Raw genomic sequence first — 14,570 nt, forward strand, 5'->3', positions numbered from 1 at the left:
TGTATTATATTACTAAACTGATGTGACTAGTTTACACATTTTTATTTGTGAACCGTCAATCGGCGTGACTTTAGATTTTTATTTTTCAAAACTGACTATAATTTGGTAATTTAAAATTTGTTCTTTTCATAAGAATTGATATTTCAAAGCATAACTAGAAAAAAGATTAATGGCATAGACTCAAAGTCACCCAATTCCACAATAATTGGTGAGTGTGATGTAGCACATGTGCAACAATGCTGTTAGGGTCTTCTGCTTGATAGGAATGCAAATCTCCCGCCCAAGCACGAGCGGCGACGAGCAAGGTGCGTGCATCGACCAGACATCGAAGAGACAGGTCGAACCGGCGGACTTCACTAAGGTCACCACCGCCACTACTGCTGACTGTTGGCGTTGCCAAACACCAAAAGTTAAAACCTGATGTGCGTGTGTGTCATTTCTCTCTATCCATCGGATCCATCTTTTTATAAAACCGGTATTTTTGCCTTTGAAGTGCAGAGATATTTTTTTAGTTCATCATCATCTCATCACTATTGCCACCGCCGTTGTTGTGAGCAGAAGGTTGAATTGAGTCTTGCACATATTTAACCTAGGGGAAATATACCCATTTTAATCAGTCTAAGCCGTTCGGCCAATTTTCATCACTTTTGCCGTTTTGCGCTATTAAATCAACATTTCCAGATGTATCAACAATGCAGAGTTGCTTGCTCACTTTTGTTTGAGCTATCTATTACTTTGGAACAGTCAAAAACACTTTAGGAAAGCTGTAATTCATGATCAAAGTGCTGATAGGCCGATAATAGAAATAGGTTGAGAAATGGTATATTTCCCCTACTAAAAAAAAGTAACAACAATGAAAACATTCAGGACGAACATTCACACACACACACACATACATGCATATTTAAATATTTTATTCTGATGAACGCATATTCGGAAGGATGCGCTATCCCTTCATGGTGGGATTTTGTTTCGTGAGATTTTAAAATTTACAGTTTTGTTTTATTTAGTATTTCCAATTTTATTTGTTCAGCTTAATTTTTTTTTGTCTTGCCTTGGAAAATTCCTACCCCACCATATTGGATGAAACGTTTTTTTTTTATTTTTTTTTATTGAACAACATCAATCAAAATCAATGCGACGGCAGCCACTGCCTCTCGATGTCGAACATCGAGCAGGGCGGGATGTACCCCTTGCCTTCGGATTCCCTGTCGAACTTGAGCATCACCAGCTCGTACGTCACAATCGTTCCCGCCATCTGGTGGCCGCCGAATTTTCCGGAAGGTGCGTGCGTGCCGATTTGAAGAGGTAAAATGGTTGAAGGGGAGTTATCTCAAAGTGTGTGTGTGTTTGTACTCACCGAAAACAGCAGCTGACGGGTAATGTGGAAAAACCCCATTCCGGAAAGTGCGACTGTTTCGCTTTTCAGCTGGGTGGAAAAGCGGTCCAGCTGGCGGAAGTTTTCGTGGCAGGATTACGCAACAATGGGTGTACGGGAATGCCAGAAGAAGAAGAAGAAAAAAAGGATAAAGGAGAGCGCTTTAGGGCAAAAGTTTGGTTATTTCGTGTGAATTTGAGCTTTTGCCTTCCTCACTGAGGTAAGGCTATAATCCTGCTCTAAAAATGAACTTTTTATTAAAAGCTCGAAGACCCACCTTCATATATACATATCGACTCAGAATCGAAAACTGAACAAATGTCTGTGTGTGTGTGTGTGTGTGTGTGTGTGTGTGTGTGTGTGTGTGTGTGTGTGTGTGTGTGTGTGTGTGTGTGTGTGTATGTGTGTGTGTGTATGTATGTATGTGTTCAACAATCTTGCCAAGTTTTCTCAGCACTGGCTGAACCGAATTTGATCGAACCAGTTGCATTCGACTTGGTTTAGGGTCCCATACATCGCTATTGAATTGTTTGAAGTTTCGATAAGTAGTTCAAAAGTTATGTATAAAAATGTGTTTTCACATAAATCCGGATCTCAATTATATGCATGTAAACGATGTCCGGATCCATCATCCGACCCATCGTTGATTAGATAATCAAGAGATCTTTCCAACGAGTCCACAACATTAAAGATCTGGCAACCCTGTCTCGAGTTATGACCACTTAAATGATATTTATGTACTTTTTTGAAGCCGGGTCTCACTTAAATGCATGTAAACGATGTCCGGATCCATCATCCGACCCATCGTTGATAAGATAATCAAGAGACCTTTCCAACGAGTCCACAACATTGAAGATCTGGCAACCCTGTCTCGAGTTATGACCACTTAAGTGATATTTATGTACTTTTTTGAAGCCCGATCTCACTTAAATGTAAGTAAACGATGTCCGGATCCATCATCCGACCCATCATTGGTAAGATAATCAAGAGACCTTTCCAACGAGTCCACAACATCGAAGATCTGGCAACCCTGTCTCGAGTTATGATCACTTAAGTGATATTTATGTACTTTTTTGAAGCCGGGTCTCACTTAAATGCATGTAAACGATGTCCGGATCCATCATCCGACCCATCGTTGATTAGATAATCAAGAGACCTTTCCAACGAGTCCACAACATTAAAGATCTGGCACCCCTGTCTTGAGATATGACCACTTAAGTGATATTTATGTACTTTTTTGAAGCCGGATCTCACTTAAATGTATGTAAACGATGTCCGGATCCATCATCCGACCCATCATTGGTTAGATAATCAAGAGACCTTTCCAACGAGTCCACAACATCGAAGATCTGGCAACCCTGTCTCGAGTTATGATCACTTAAGTGATATTTATGTACTTTTTTGAAGCCGGGTCTCACTTAAATGCATGTAAACGATGTCCGGATCCATCATCCAACCCATCATTGGTTAGATAATCAAGAGACTTTTCCAACGAGTCCACAACATTGAAGATCTGGCAACCCTGTCTCGAGTTATGATCACTTAAGTGATATTTATGTACTTTTTTGAAGCCGGATCTCACTTAAATGCATGTAAACGATGTCCGGATTCATCATCCGACCCATCATTGGTTAGATAATCAAGAGACCTTTCCAACGAGTCCACAACGTTGAAGATCTGGCAACCCTGTCTCGAGTTATGGCCAATTAAGTGATATTTATGTACTTTTTTGAAGCCGGGTCTCACTTAAATGCATGTAAACGATGTCCGGATCCATCATCCGACCCATCGTTGATTAGATAATCAAGAGACCTTTCCAACGAGTCCACAACATCGAAGATCTGGCAACCCTGTCTCGAGTTATGACCACTTAAGTGATATTTATGTACTTTTTTGAAGCCGGATCTCACTTAAATGCATGTAAACGATGTCCGGATCCATCATCCGACCCATCATTGGTTAGATAATCAAGAGACCTTTCCAACGAGTCCACAACATTGAAGATCTGGCAACCCTGTCTCGAGTTATGACCACTTTAGTGATATTTATGTACTTTTTTAAAGCCGGATCTCACTTAAATATATGTAAACGATGTGCGGATCCATCATCCGACCCATCGTTGGTTTGGTAATCAAGAGACCTTTCCAACGAGTCCACATAATAGAAAATCTGGCAACCCTGTCTCGAGTTATGACAACTTAAGTTATATCTGTGTACTTATTTTTCTGGACCTAAAAAAATAGCTGAAATATGTGTCCAAACCACTCATATTACCCATTGTTGGTAAAAAGTGAGGAAGGCATCAACCACACAGGTGGATTAAGTAAGTTTTTTGCATTATGTATGCCGGCGGCTTCAAATTTTGTAGATTTCTTTTTTTAATAGCCCTATTACGCAAATGGAACTGCGATACTTTTGTTTGAATGGAAATCCTTTTTGGATATCGCATTTCTAGCTCTAAACTGTTTATTGGTTCACCATTTAGATATTAGGCACATCCGTGGAACTCTGAACAAATTTCTGCTCAAAAAGTGTGACGAGAAATCAGTTCATTAGTGTTCTACGATAAATTTGTCCTGGATGATTTCTCAGCACACTACGATCTCATAAAAGAAAATGTATACCAGTTAGACTGACATTCATGGTAACGAATCAAAACAAACAAGCTCATCACGATTTGCACCTTTTTATCAACTAAAAATTGAGTGAAAATGTGTTTCCGTTAAACTAACCATCCCACGCAATGTTAAGCGTTTTGCGTTTTGCGTCTTCCATAAACAACCATCTTAACAAGAGTACAGATTGAAAGTTAAAAAAAACATGGCCTGGTGACATCAACAAAGACAACAGAAGTGATCACTTGGAAGCATATTTAAAATTGCTTCATTGAACCACTTGTTTTCAAATAACTACCGTACCTTTCAAGCGTAATGATTATTTCAGTTCAACTTATGTCTTCTTTGTACAAGATTCATAAAAATCCAACTATCCCCAACCACCGGAAAATAATCCATTCTGATAGAACTTTTCCAGTTTTCGATCAAGTTTCATTTTTCATCAGATTTTTTTTATGGAAATCCGTTTCTTTTAGGACGCAATGGAATATGAACGAAAATGGTTCCTGAAGATGGACGGAAATTTGTAAACATTAGAAAATTGTTTTTTTTTACATGGCCAGCTACGATGTTGTTTTCTTTTATGTGTATAACAGTTTATTCCAGTTTCTATCAGTCAAGGGGTTCTAAAGTTGTGTTTCGAGTTATTTGCTCCGGCTGGAGAAAAAATCGTGCTGTTGATCAACCCCTCGGTTAAAACTATTATAAAATCTGTTATAAAAGTTGGAGCTCTCCACCGCTAGAGGCTGCACTGTATAAATCCCTCTTTTTGAATCTCAAGTTCTACCGATGTGTATTAGGTTTTGTTTTTTACAGGTTATTACTCGATATCACCAGATATCCTCAACATCGTGCTATGTTGTCACACGTCATAGTGGGTGTTCTACAATAACCTAACGCTTAGGGGAGAGTGGGGAGAATTGATCCCCTTTTTTGTATCGCACATAACTCTGTCAATTTTTCATAAAACTATAAACTTTTTGCATGAATTGAAAGCTTAAACATTCAACTATGTTTTGCTGATAATGGTATTTCATCAGATGAACTCTCCGCATCATGCCAAGCGTTTAAAAAAAATATTTTAAACTGGCATTTTCAAAACGTTAGGGGTAACTTGATCCCCCTTTCAACATTTTGAAGAAACCTTTTAAAAGCAAATGTTTCTTAATCATCTAAACTTTTAATTTTGTATAAGTAACAGCTATTTCATATAAAACCTATACGTTTGTGTTCAAAATATAACAAGTTTAGTATTTAAAATATTTAAAAACTTAAAATATTCTTTTTTAAACCAAAATTGAGCATGTTTATGAAAGCTGGTAATTTTTGTTTACAAAACTTTTGAAAAATGGTTCAAACTGCAGTAAGTTATGTACAACTATACTAAAGGAAACTATGTACGAATCCCCAGCCCAATTAATTAATCTTGATGTTGATTCCAGTGACTGTAAAAATGCAAGGCTCAAGTCTCCCTAAACGCACTTTTTTAAATAATTGGTTGTAAAAATAGCATGACAAAACATTTAACGTTAAATGCGTAAGGGCTTCTTAGTTGATAAGTTTATCAAACAATTCATGCATAAAAAAGCTTTTAAATTTTTAGTGTATTCTATACATATTAAAATAAAGTAAAAAGATCTCTTGGAGGTTTTTTGAAGCACTTTTTAGAAAAATATGTGTAACTAAATTTAAACATTTTTTAATTTTTTTCTCTGTTTTTTACAATGAGTTTAAGTCAATTTCGCACAACTTTCTAGAACCAAGCTAATTGTTTTACCCACATGCTGACTTTTCGCGTACCATTTTTTTGTTGTGCGACCCAAAATTACTCTGAGAGATTTGTGAAGGCTATATTCGAGTTGAAAACTGAAGTAGGTCAGTTGAGAAATTCGTCAAAACATGCTTTTTGCAATTCCGTCTCGAAACAACACATACTTTTCCTATCATTCTCGAGTGACGAAACGGTCTAGTTTTCTTAACTAAAAAATACAGAATTGAAATGTACTACCTTTCGATACAAGAGATGAAAAGTTGAACTTTTGAGCGCAGAAATGGGTGCTGGAAAGTTGAACTTTTTAGAAGTTGTATGATAACTTGTTGCATAAAATACAATTTTGTAATCTTGTTTATCGGACCGGTATTATCTGAGCTAGTACTATGAACAAAAAATCAATGACCAACGATGATTTTTTCCGAGTATTTTCAATTTGATGTTATTTTACTTTTCAATCTTGGGTATAGTACAGACTTTTGAGACTATTTCTAACGTCAAAAAATGTACTCAAATCTTTGGAGCAAATTATAAAAAGGCAAAAACTCGGCTTATAATTCAAAAGAGCCAAATTTTACTATTTAACCCATTTCAAACAGTGAACGTATGAATGTAACTCATTATGGCCTTTGGGTTCTTTTTAAATACAGTCCAAAAATCAATGTATTTTCTAATCTAATCTAATCTAACACAAACGCAGCCAGTCCGATGAAAGCATGCTGGAAAGTCTTGTGATTAGATTACGCCCCAAGTACTTTTCTTGTCATTATTAATAATTGCAGTACATTCGAGAACACCCGAAAATGTATTACAAAAATTAAAGCGGCCAGCCCTACTACGTTGTGTTTACCGCAGAGAGGATTCTGCGAACGGATCACATTTCAAAGAATCTACAGGGGAGGAAGGATGCGTGGACATACCGTACCAAACGCTCCGATGTATCATTGCATTGGTGTTTTGTAGGGTGTGTCTAGTGTGCGGTCATATAAAAATTATAATAAAAATATAACTTATAATAATAAAATATAATGTAATTGGAAAGTCCTCAACAAATTCCTTGACGATGCTACTCTTTCGATTTGAGTCTTTCCTCTCTCTTTACTCTTTGAAGGGATCTGGCTTTTCCGAGCCAGACAGGAGCCCAACCCATCACCTTCCGCTTACAAAGCGAAACCCGTAACCTCACGGCCACAGTAGTAAAGTTGAAAAAAATCGCTTCTGGAAACATTCGCTGCCTAAACCAATATCTTTGCTCAGATCACGAACAACTCATTATTACTTTCACAATGATCAATAATGCACAAATTTTTACAATATTTTTTTCATCGTGTTAATATTGTTTCCTATTTTTTCGGCAAATGAACACACGGAGCGCGTCGTCCAAAAATCAATGTATTTTCCGGAACAAAAAATAAAGATAGTTTAGCGACGTCCGAGGACTAGTTCCCACAGTAACAAAATCAAAATGTTAGTTCGCAGATCAGCGAAATACAATAACGTCGAGTTACCAACCTCTCAATCATATCACAGTTTGCGCGGAAAATCAAATCAAACTCGCCAACTCGGTCGCTTACCTCAACGCACCAGCCAGTGTTGGGAATTTTGGACACGATATCCAGCGGCTTCTTGGCGGCCTCGTGGATGCGGGCCGCACACAGGAACATCGTTACCGTTCTGACGATGAGGAAAAACAGCGAGTAGCCGTAGTACAAGTCGTTCATCACGTGGGGATGCTTCCTGGCAAAGTTAGAAATGTTTTTTAATATATTCATATTAAGGGGTGTGTTGTGCTCTGCCGTACTGTGAAATCACGTTCAGTGTTTGCAGGCAGATAAAGTACAAATTGGTGGCGCAAGACACCAGCATGAGCCAGGACATGGTCCGGTCGACCTTGGCGAGCAGCTCGCAAAGGGCCACGTAATGGATCCGGACGCGGATCCAGAAAGGTTCGTTCGGGACCAGGACTCCTCCGGCGGCCAGCGTTTCCAGGTACGCGTTGATCTGGTTGAACCGAGACGCAATTGCCACGCTGAGCAGGATGATGAAAATGTCCATGTAATTCCAGGAGAGCGTTAAGGCGAAGGAAACATACTGAGAAAAAGAACGTAATAAGTTGCATAGTTTTGCGGTGCCATGAACATCAATGTCACGTTACCAAAAAGAAAACGGCAGATGCTGTACTGTATGGGAAATGTATATAAATATTAGAAAATTTCCGCAAAGCAAAGTGGCGAAATGCATCCGTAATGTTATGTTGCCAACCGCAATTGATTGCCTCAAAACGGTGGTCGTTTGCTAAATTGACGATTGATAGCAAATGTTCGGCTAGAATCCAATAACGCAGTTAATTTACAACCACATAATTCCATTTCGCAATCCTACCAACGGCACCGAGCAGCAACATTCCGGCAACTATTCGAATCTTCCGCTTCATCGTCCACCAGGACTCCACCCGATACGTCTCTTCGAGGAAAATCCTCTCCACATGGGCCCACTTGACGGCAACCTGGTTCCAGCTGGTCGCCATTTTCAAAAACAGGACACTTATGGTACCACAGTCAATGTAGAACACCAACCCGTTTATATTCTTGGCATTCGCGCCAACCTGCCGTAACCGCAGAAATTCAGCAACGGCGTTGACCAGAGCGGCCCCAAAGATCACCAGATTCAACACTACGCGCACCGAAATCCATTCCAGATGAACCTTGCACGGATTGCGGTTGAAAATTCCCGTTACCGGAAACATTCCGAATATTTGTCCGATGATGAGAACTGCAAAATGATTTATCAAAATGTATTTGCATAATTAGCTTACAGCACTCCCTCCCACGACTAGCGCAATAATTACACGGACGAACGGCTTCGTGGTAGGTGTCGTGCAATGACCACGGGAAGTTTTCCACCGGAGGTTGCTCCTTCAGCGCTTTGTCCGACGCGACCATGCTGACGCAGCTTGCTCGCCGGAATGAGGTCATCGGGTGCAAGGTGAACATAATTGAAATCAGTGGCGGGGTTTCCACTGCAATGTTTGTGTTATGGTGAAAGAACACGGAAATTAACACTACTTTTTCAGGCTTTTTTTTCAATACTAGATTTTTATATGTAAACGTCATAGAAAAAAAAAAAACATAGAAAATCCCATTGCTTATTGGATTTTTGAAAATCGTCATGGTACAAAACCAAAATCTTTATCTTATTAAAGCTTACACAACAATTTCCAAAATGTTTTTTTATTTGATTTTTATCGAAAATTGCATTGATGAAATTTTCATACAACTTTTAGGCAAATTTCCATGCAATAAAAAGCTATGAAAATAGTAAAAAAACTAACTTAATCCACCTATGTGGTTGTTGCCTTCCTCACTTTTCACCAACATTTGGTGATATGATGGGTTTGGACACAAATTCTATCTATCTTCTATATATATACAACATTTCGACGTTTTTTTTCGAACGCGAATCAATTCAACACGGAACCTTCGATCGAGGTGCTCTTTGTTGTGTTGGGTTCGTATGGTAAGTTCGTGAGTCCAAGGAAGGTTCTTACGCCAAAAAGTTACAACCTTGGCCACCCTGGAACCGATTTCGGAAAAATTGCAGATTGCATGGGAAAGGTTAAAATCAAGTTTTGATCACAGGAGTCAACAAACGAAAAAAGGCAGAACGAAGTTTATCAGGTAAGCCTTGTTTCTCAATAAAAAAAAACAAATATCACTTAAGTGTTCATAACTTGAGACAGGGATGCCAGATCTTCAATGTATTGGACTCATTGGAAAGGTCTTTTGATGACCCATCCAACGATGGGTTGGATAATGGATCCGGACATAGTTTACATACATTTAAGTGTGTTCCGGCATCAAAAAAGTACATAAATATCACTTAAGTGGTCATAACATGAGACAGGGTTGCCAGATCTTCAATGTTTTGGACTCATTGGAAAGGTCTTTCGATTACCTATCCAACGATGGGTCGAATGATGGATCCGGACACAGTTTACATACATTTAAGTGAGATCCGGCTGCAAAAAAGTACATAAATATCACTTAAGTGGTCATAACTCGAGACAGGGTTGCCAGATCTTCAATGTTTTGGACTCATTGGAAAGATCTTTTGAATACCTAACCAACGATGGGTTGGATGATGGATCCGGACATAGTTTACATACATTTAAGTGAGATCCGGCATCAAAAAAGTACATAAATATCACTTAAGTGGTCATAACTTGAGACAGGGTTGCCAGATCTTCAATGTTTTGGACTCTTTGAAAAGGTCTTTTGATTACCTATCCAACGATGGGTTGAATGATGGATCCGGACATAGTTTTCATACATTTAAGTAAGATCCGGCTTCAAAAAAGTACATAAATATCACTTAGGTGGTTATAACTCGAGACAGGGTTGCCAGATCTTCAATGTATTGGACTCATTGGAAAGGTCTTTTGATGACCTATCCAACGATGAGTTGGATGATGGATCCGGACATAGTTTACATACATTTAAGTGAGATCCGGCATCAAAAAAGTACATAAATATCACTTAAGTGGTCATAACTTGAGACAGGGTTGCCAGATCTTCAATGTTTTGGACTCGTTGGAAAGGTCTTTTGATAACCTAACCAACGATGGGTCGGGTGATGGGTCTGGACATAGTTTACATGCATTTATATGAGATCCGATTCGCAACTCTGACACTTTTTTATACTTAACTTTTGAACTACTTATCGGATCTTCAAACAATTCAATAGTGCAGTATAGGGCACCAAACTGGATCGAATGCAACTTATTTGACTCAAATCGGATCAGCCAGTGCCGAGAAAACTTGGCAAGAATTTTGAGCACCAAGGGGAATACACACACACACACACACACACACACACACACACACACACACACACACACACACACACACACACACACACACACACACACACACACACACACACACACACACACACACACACACACACACACACACACACACACACACACACACACACACACACACACACACACACACACACACACACACACACACACACACACACAGACATTTGTTCAGTTTTCGAATCTGAGTCGATAGGTATACATGAATATAGGTCTACGAGCTGTTTTTCAAAAGTTCATTTTTCGAGCAGGATTATAGCCTTACCTCAGTGAGGAAGGCAAAAATCTGTGTCTTGAGGACGGATTTTGTGATCTTTTAAGTGCCGTCGGTTTTTTTTAGAAAGTGTCGTAAAAATTTATAATTTAGTATCAGATGTTAAATAAGAAATTAGTTTTTAAGAAGAGAAATCCTAAAAATATTTCTATAAAGTTTGATTTTCAAAACCACCTTAATCGTGAACCAACCTAACTTTCAACCAAACTAAAACTTGCCCCTTTCAATAAAAAAAAAACTCAATCCACCATTCGGTGGTCGGTGCCTTCCTCACATTTATAAAGTGATTTAACTTTTAAGTTGTGCTAATCCAGGTTTACATTGTTTACGGCCTTCAGCTTATTGAGTCGACTCGGTCCAAACCAGGTTCCAGCACCGAAAAGGACCTGATAAAAATACATTTATGAATAAAAAAAACTTGATAATTTTGAACAGGGTCTTATTGGACCCCAAAGCGGTCATAAAAAGGCAAAGCCGGCCAGAATCGTATCAGCCAGTTTTGAGAGATGCGTGTGGAAAGAAAATCAGAAAATGATTCTGAGTCGATATGTATTCGTGAAGGTGTATGTATATGTATATCTATTGTATTTAGGAAGTTCAATTTTCGAGTGATTTTATAGCCATTCCTCAGTTAGGAAGGCAAAACTCGACTGAAGACACCATTGATTCAGAACGTCACCATTTTTTGAAAAATCCATTGCCACTTAATTCCGCGATCTGGACCACTCTGCAATGTTAAATGTGGGTACATGTCGAAATGAATGATACAAAATCGTGGTGTTTTGCCGAGTGTTTTCAAAAATTGTTATTTTCGTGTAATTTCCTTCTGTCCTCTGATTTTTTTTATCAGATATCAAAGCCATTTTGACCTTCTTTTTAGTGTAAAATTAGAATTGCAATTAAAAAGTTTTGTAGTTCTTTTCTGTAACTGCCCATGTTCGCATAAATGTCCCATATGCAAACAAAAATGTAAGCTGAGAAAACCGCATTTGAAGTTTGTCCTACACATAAGGTTATGTGTAGGGCTAGTGATTTTTCATGTGTGTGTGTGTGTGTGTGCAACCAACCAAACGGGACCACGCGGTCGCTTCTTACAAATTGAGTTGTTTCCATGTATTTTTAGATCTACATTCTATACATGCAAATAACTCGCATAGGCATTTGGAAGGTGTTAGCTCTGCCGAGCTTCGGTGACCCATTTCTGCGCTGGCTAGCCGAGCGCGAGGTACTTCAGCTTTATCGACAAGCCCCGCCCTGAAGAACGTTTGGACCAATCGGATTCAAACGTTATTTAGAACTTCCGAACCCTTGTCAAATGGACAAGGACCCAGCGCGTATATAGTTACAGTATGTAAAAAAAGTATTTACACCCCTTGGGCACTATGCACTTTTTGTGATGAAACATGTAAACAATTTAATGTTGACATAAACCTAGTACTACGTTTTGTTCAGAAACTCATGCCGAACATTTTGCTGCAAAATCTCATGAAAGATGTTTTCTATAAAAGTTATATAACAAATACTATTACAAAAATAAAAAGGTGCAAAAAAGTTTGTACACCTTTCGAAAAATTAACATAAATAAAGTTATTTGTTGACAAATCACCATAAATCCAGTCTCCCAACTCCAAATAGGCATCCTTGACTGATTAAAAAAATAATTTGGATTGAATATAAAGTTTACTAATTACTTAGTATAAAAGTTTATATAACTCTGGAAATTCTAGATAAAACTTATCTAAACTTAATTTTGCAAACTTTCAATTTAACTAAATGTCAATATATTACCATAAAATTGCTAAATAAACATTCTGGAGTGGGTATAACACCGTTTTGGGGGTCTTTGTATCGCTAGAATAGATTTTTCGTTGGAATTTCGTACCAACCCGGAATTACGTCGTCGGAAAATCCGCCGGCATTCGAACCGGTCCACAATTAACAAGTCAACCTATGTGGCATCAGAAAGGGCATAAAATTTCCGATCTTTTGATACCCATACATCCAGGTTTTCTATAAAACCCACGTTTTTAAATACCTAGGCAAAAACGTTGTTATGGTTTCGTTTGAGCAACCTGCCAAAAATGTATGGAATTTCGTAATTTTTGTTCTCGTGGATCAAACTTACTTTTTGCCCAGGTATTTAAAAACGTGGGTTTTATAGAAAACCTAGATGTATGGGTATCAAAAGATCGGAAATTTTATGCCCTTTCCGATGACACATAGGTTAACTTGTGAATTGTGGACCGGTTCGGATGCCGGCGGATTTTTCGACGACGTAATTCCGGGTTGGTACGAAATTCCAACGAAAAATCTATTCTAGCGATACAAAACGGTGTTATACCCACTCCAAAATGTTTATTTAGCAATTCTATGGTAATATATTGACATTTAGTTAAATTGAAAGTTTGCAAAATTAAGTTTAGATAAGTTTTATATAGAATTTTCAGAGTTATATAAACTTTTATACTAAGTAATTAGTAAACTTTATATTCAATCCAAATTATTTTTTTAATCAGTCAAGGATGCCTATTTGGAGTTGGGAGACTGGATTTATGGTGATTTGTCAACAAATAACTTTATTTATGTTAATTTTTCGAAAGGTGTACAAACTTTTTTGCACCTTTTTATTTTTGTAATAGTATTTGTTATATAACTTTTTATAGAAAACTTCTTTTCATGAGCTTTTTGCAGCAAAATGTTCGGCATGAGTTTCTGAACAAAACGTAGTACTAGGTTTATGTCAACATTAAATTGTTTACATGTTTCATCACAAAAAGTGCATAGTGCCCAAGGGGTGTAAATACTTTTTTTACATACTGTATATAGTAGTAACAGTATTCCTTATTCCAGTCATAGCTCACCAAGTCGCGAAGGCATAGTGGTTAGCATTTTTTTTGCTTACCAATCCAAAGGACGGGGGATCGAACCCCGACTCGAGCGACTTTGATTTTTCGTTCATGTTCAGAGTTTCAAGATTTATATTTCCTATACTTTCTCGTTGGGAGCAGATGGGAATCGAACCCAGGACCATTCGCTTACAAAGCAAACACCGTGACCAGTCAGCCACGGCCGCTCCTTAGGGCTAGTGATTTTTCATGGCAACAAAATCGAAATTTCGTGGCATGCCAATTACAAAACATTGAAATTTCACGGCAACTTCACGGTACTCAAAAACTTGCTAAAAATAAACGTTAAAATGTATACTTTTAGCAAAATTATTAACAGAAAAGTGTCTTCAAAGTTAGCAGTAGTTAGCGGTACTGGGACCTGGTTAGGACCGAGTCGGCTTTTGTAATTACGTTGTTCTTAATGCTAAGAGTAATTACAGAGGATCTTGTGTGTAAATAATAGTGGGAGGAGAGCCGATTACCCGCGGCCTACTCGGGGTTATATATTATATTATAAGGTTCAAGAATTTATGATTCAGCTGTTTTAATTTTATTGAGATTTTATAAAATTAATTTGCTTATATACCTCCAAAACGAAGCACGTCCTGAACCTCTAATTCATGAAAACTAGAATCATTAAAATAAGTGCAATGAAGATTTTTTTGTTTTCCTTAATTTCATCAATAGGCAGTTTTTACACTTATTGATAATGCAAGAAAAAATATAATACATTACAAAATGATTAATACATATGATTTCAAT

The 14,570-nt window shown here is 37.9% G+C and overlaps 1 protein-coding gene across 1 annotated transcript; it reads right to left on the minus strand.

Moving 5' to 3' along the window:
• Positions 1-995: 995 nt before the first annotated feature.
• Positions 996-8,715, minus strand: LOC6049535 (gustatory receptor for sugar taste 64a). Its single transcript, XM_038260254.1, has 7 exons — positions 8,613-8,715; positions 8,147-8,536; positions 7,920-8,089; positions 7,566-7,855; positions 7,339-7,501; positions 1,361-1,450; positions 996-1,258 (listed from the first exon to the last, which is right to left on the minus strand). Exons 1-7 carry the CDS (start codon positions 8,704-8,706, stop codon positions 1,133-1,135), a joined length of 1,323 nt encoding a protein of 440 aa, XP_038116182.1. The 5' UTR covers positions 8,707-8,715; the 3' UTR covers positions 996-1,132.
• Between the last annotated feature and the right edge of the window lie 5,855 nt (positions 8,716-14,570).

This window comes from Culex quinquefasciatus, chromosome 3, assembly GCF_015732765.1.
Source record: "Culex quinquefasciatus strain JHB chromosome 3, VPISU_Cqui_1.0_pri_paternal, whole genome shotgun sequence".
NCBI classification, from domain to species: Eukaryota; Metazoa; Arthropoda; class Insecta; order Diptera; family Culicidae; genus Culex; species Culex quinquefasciatus.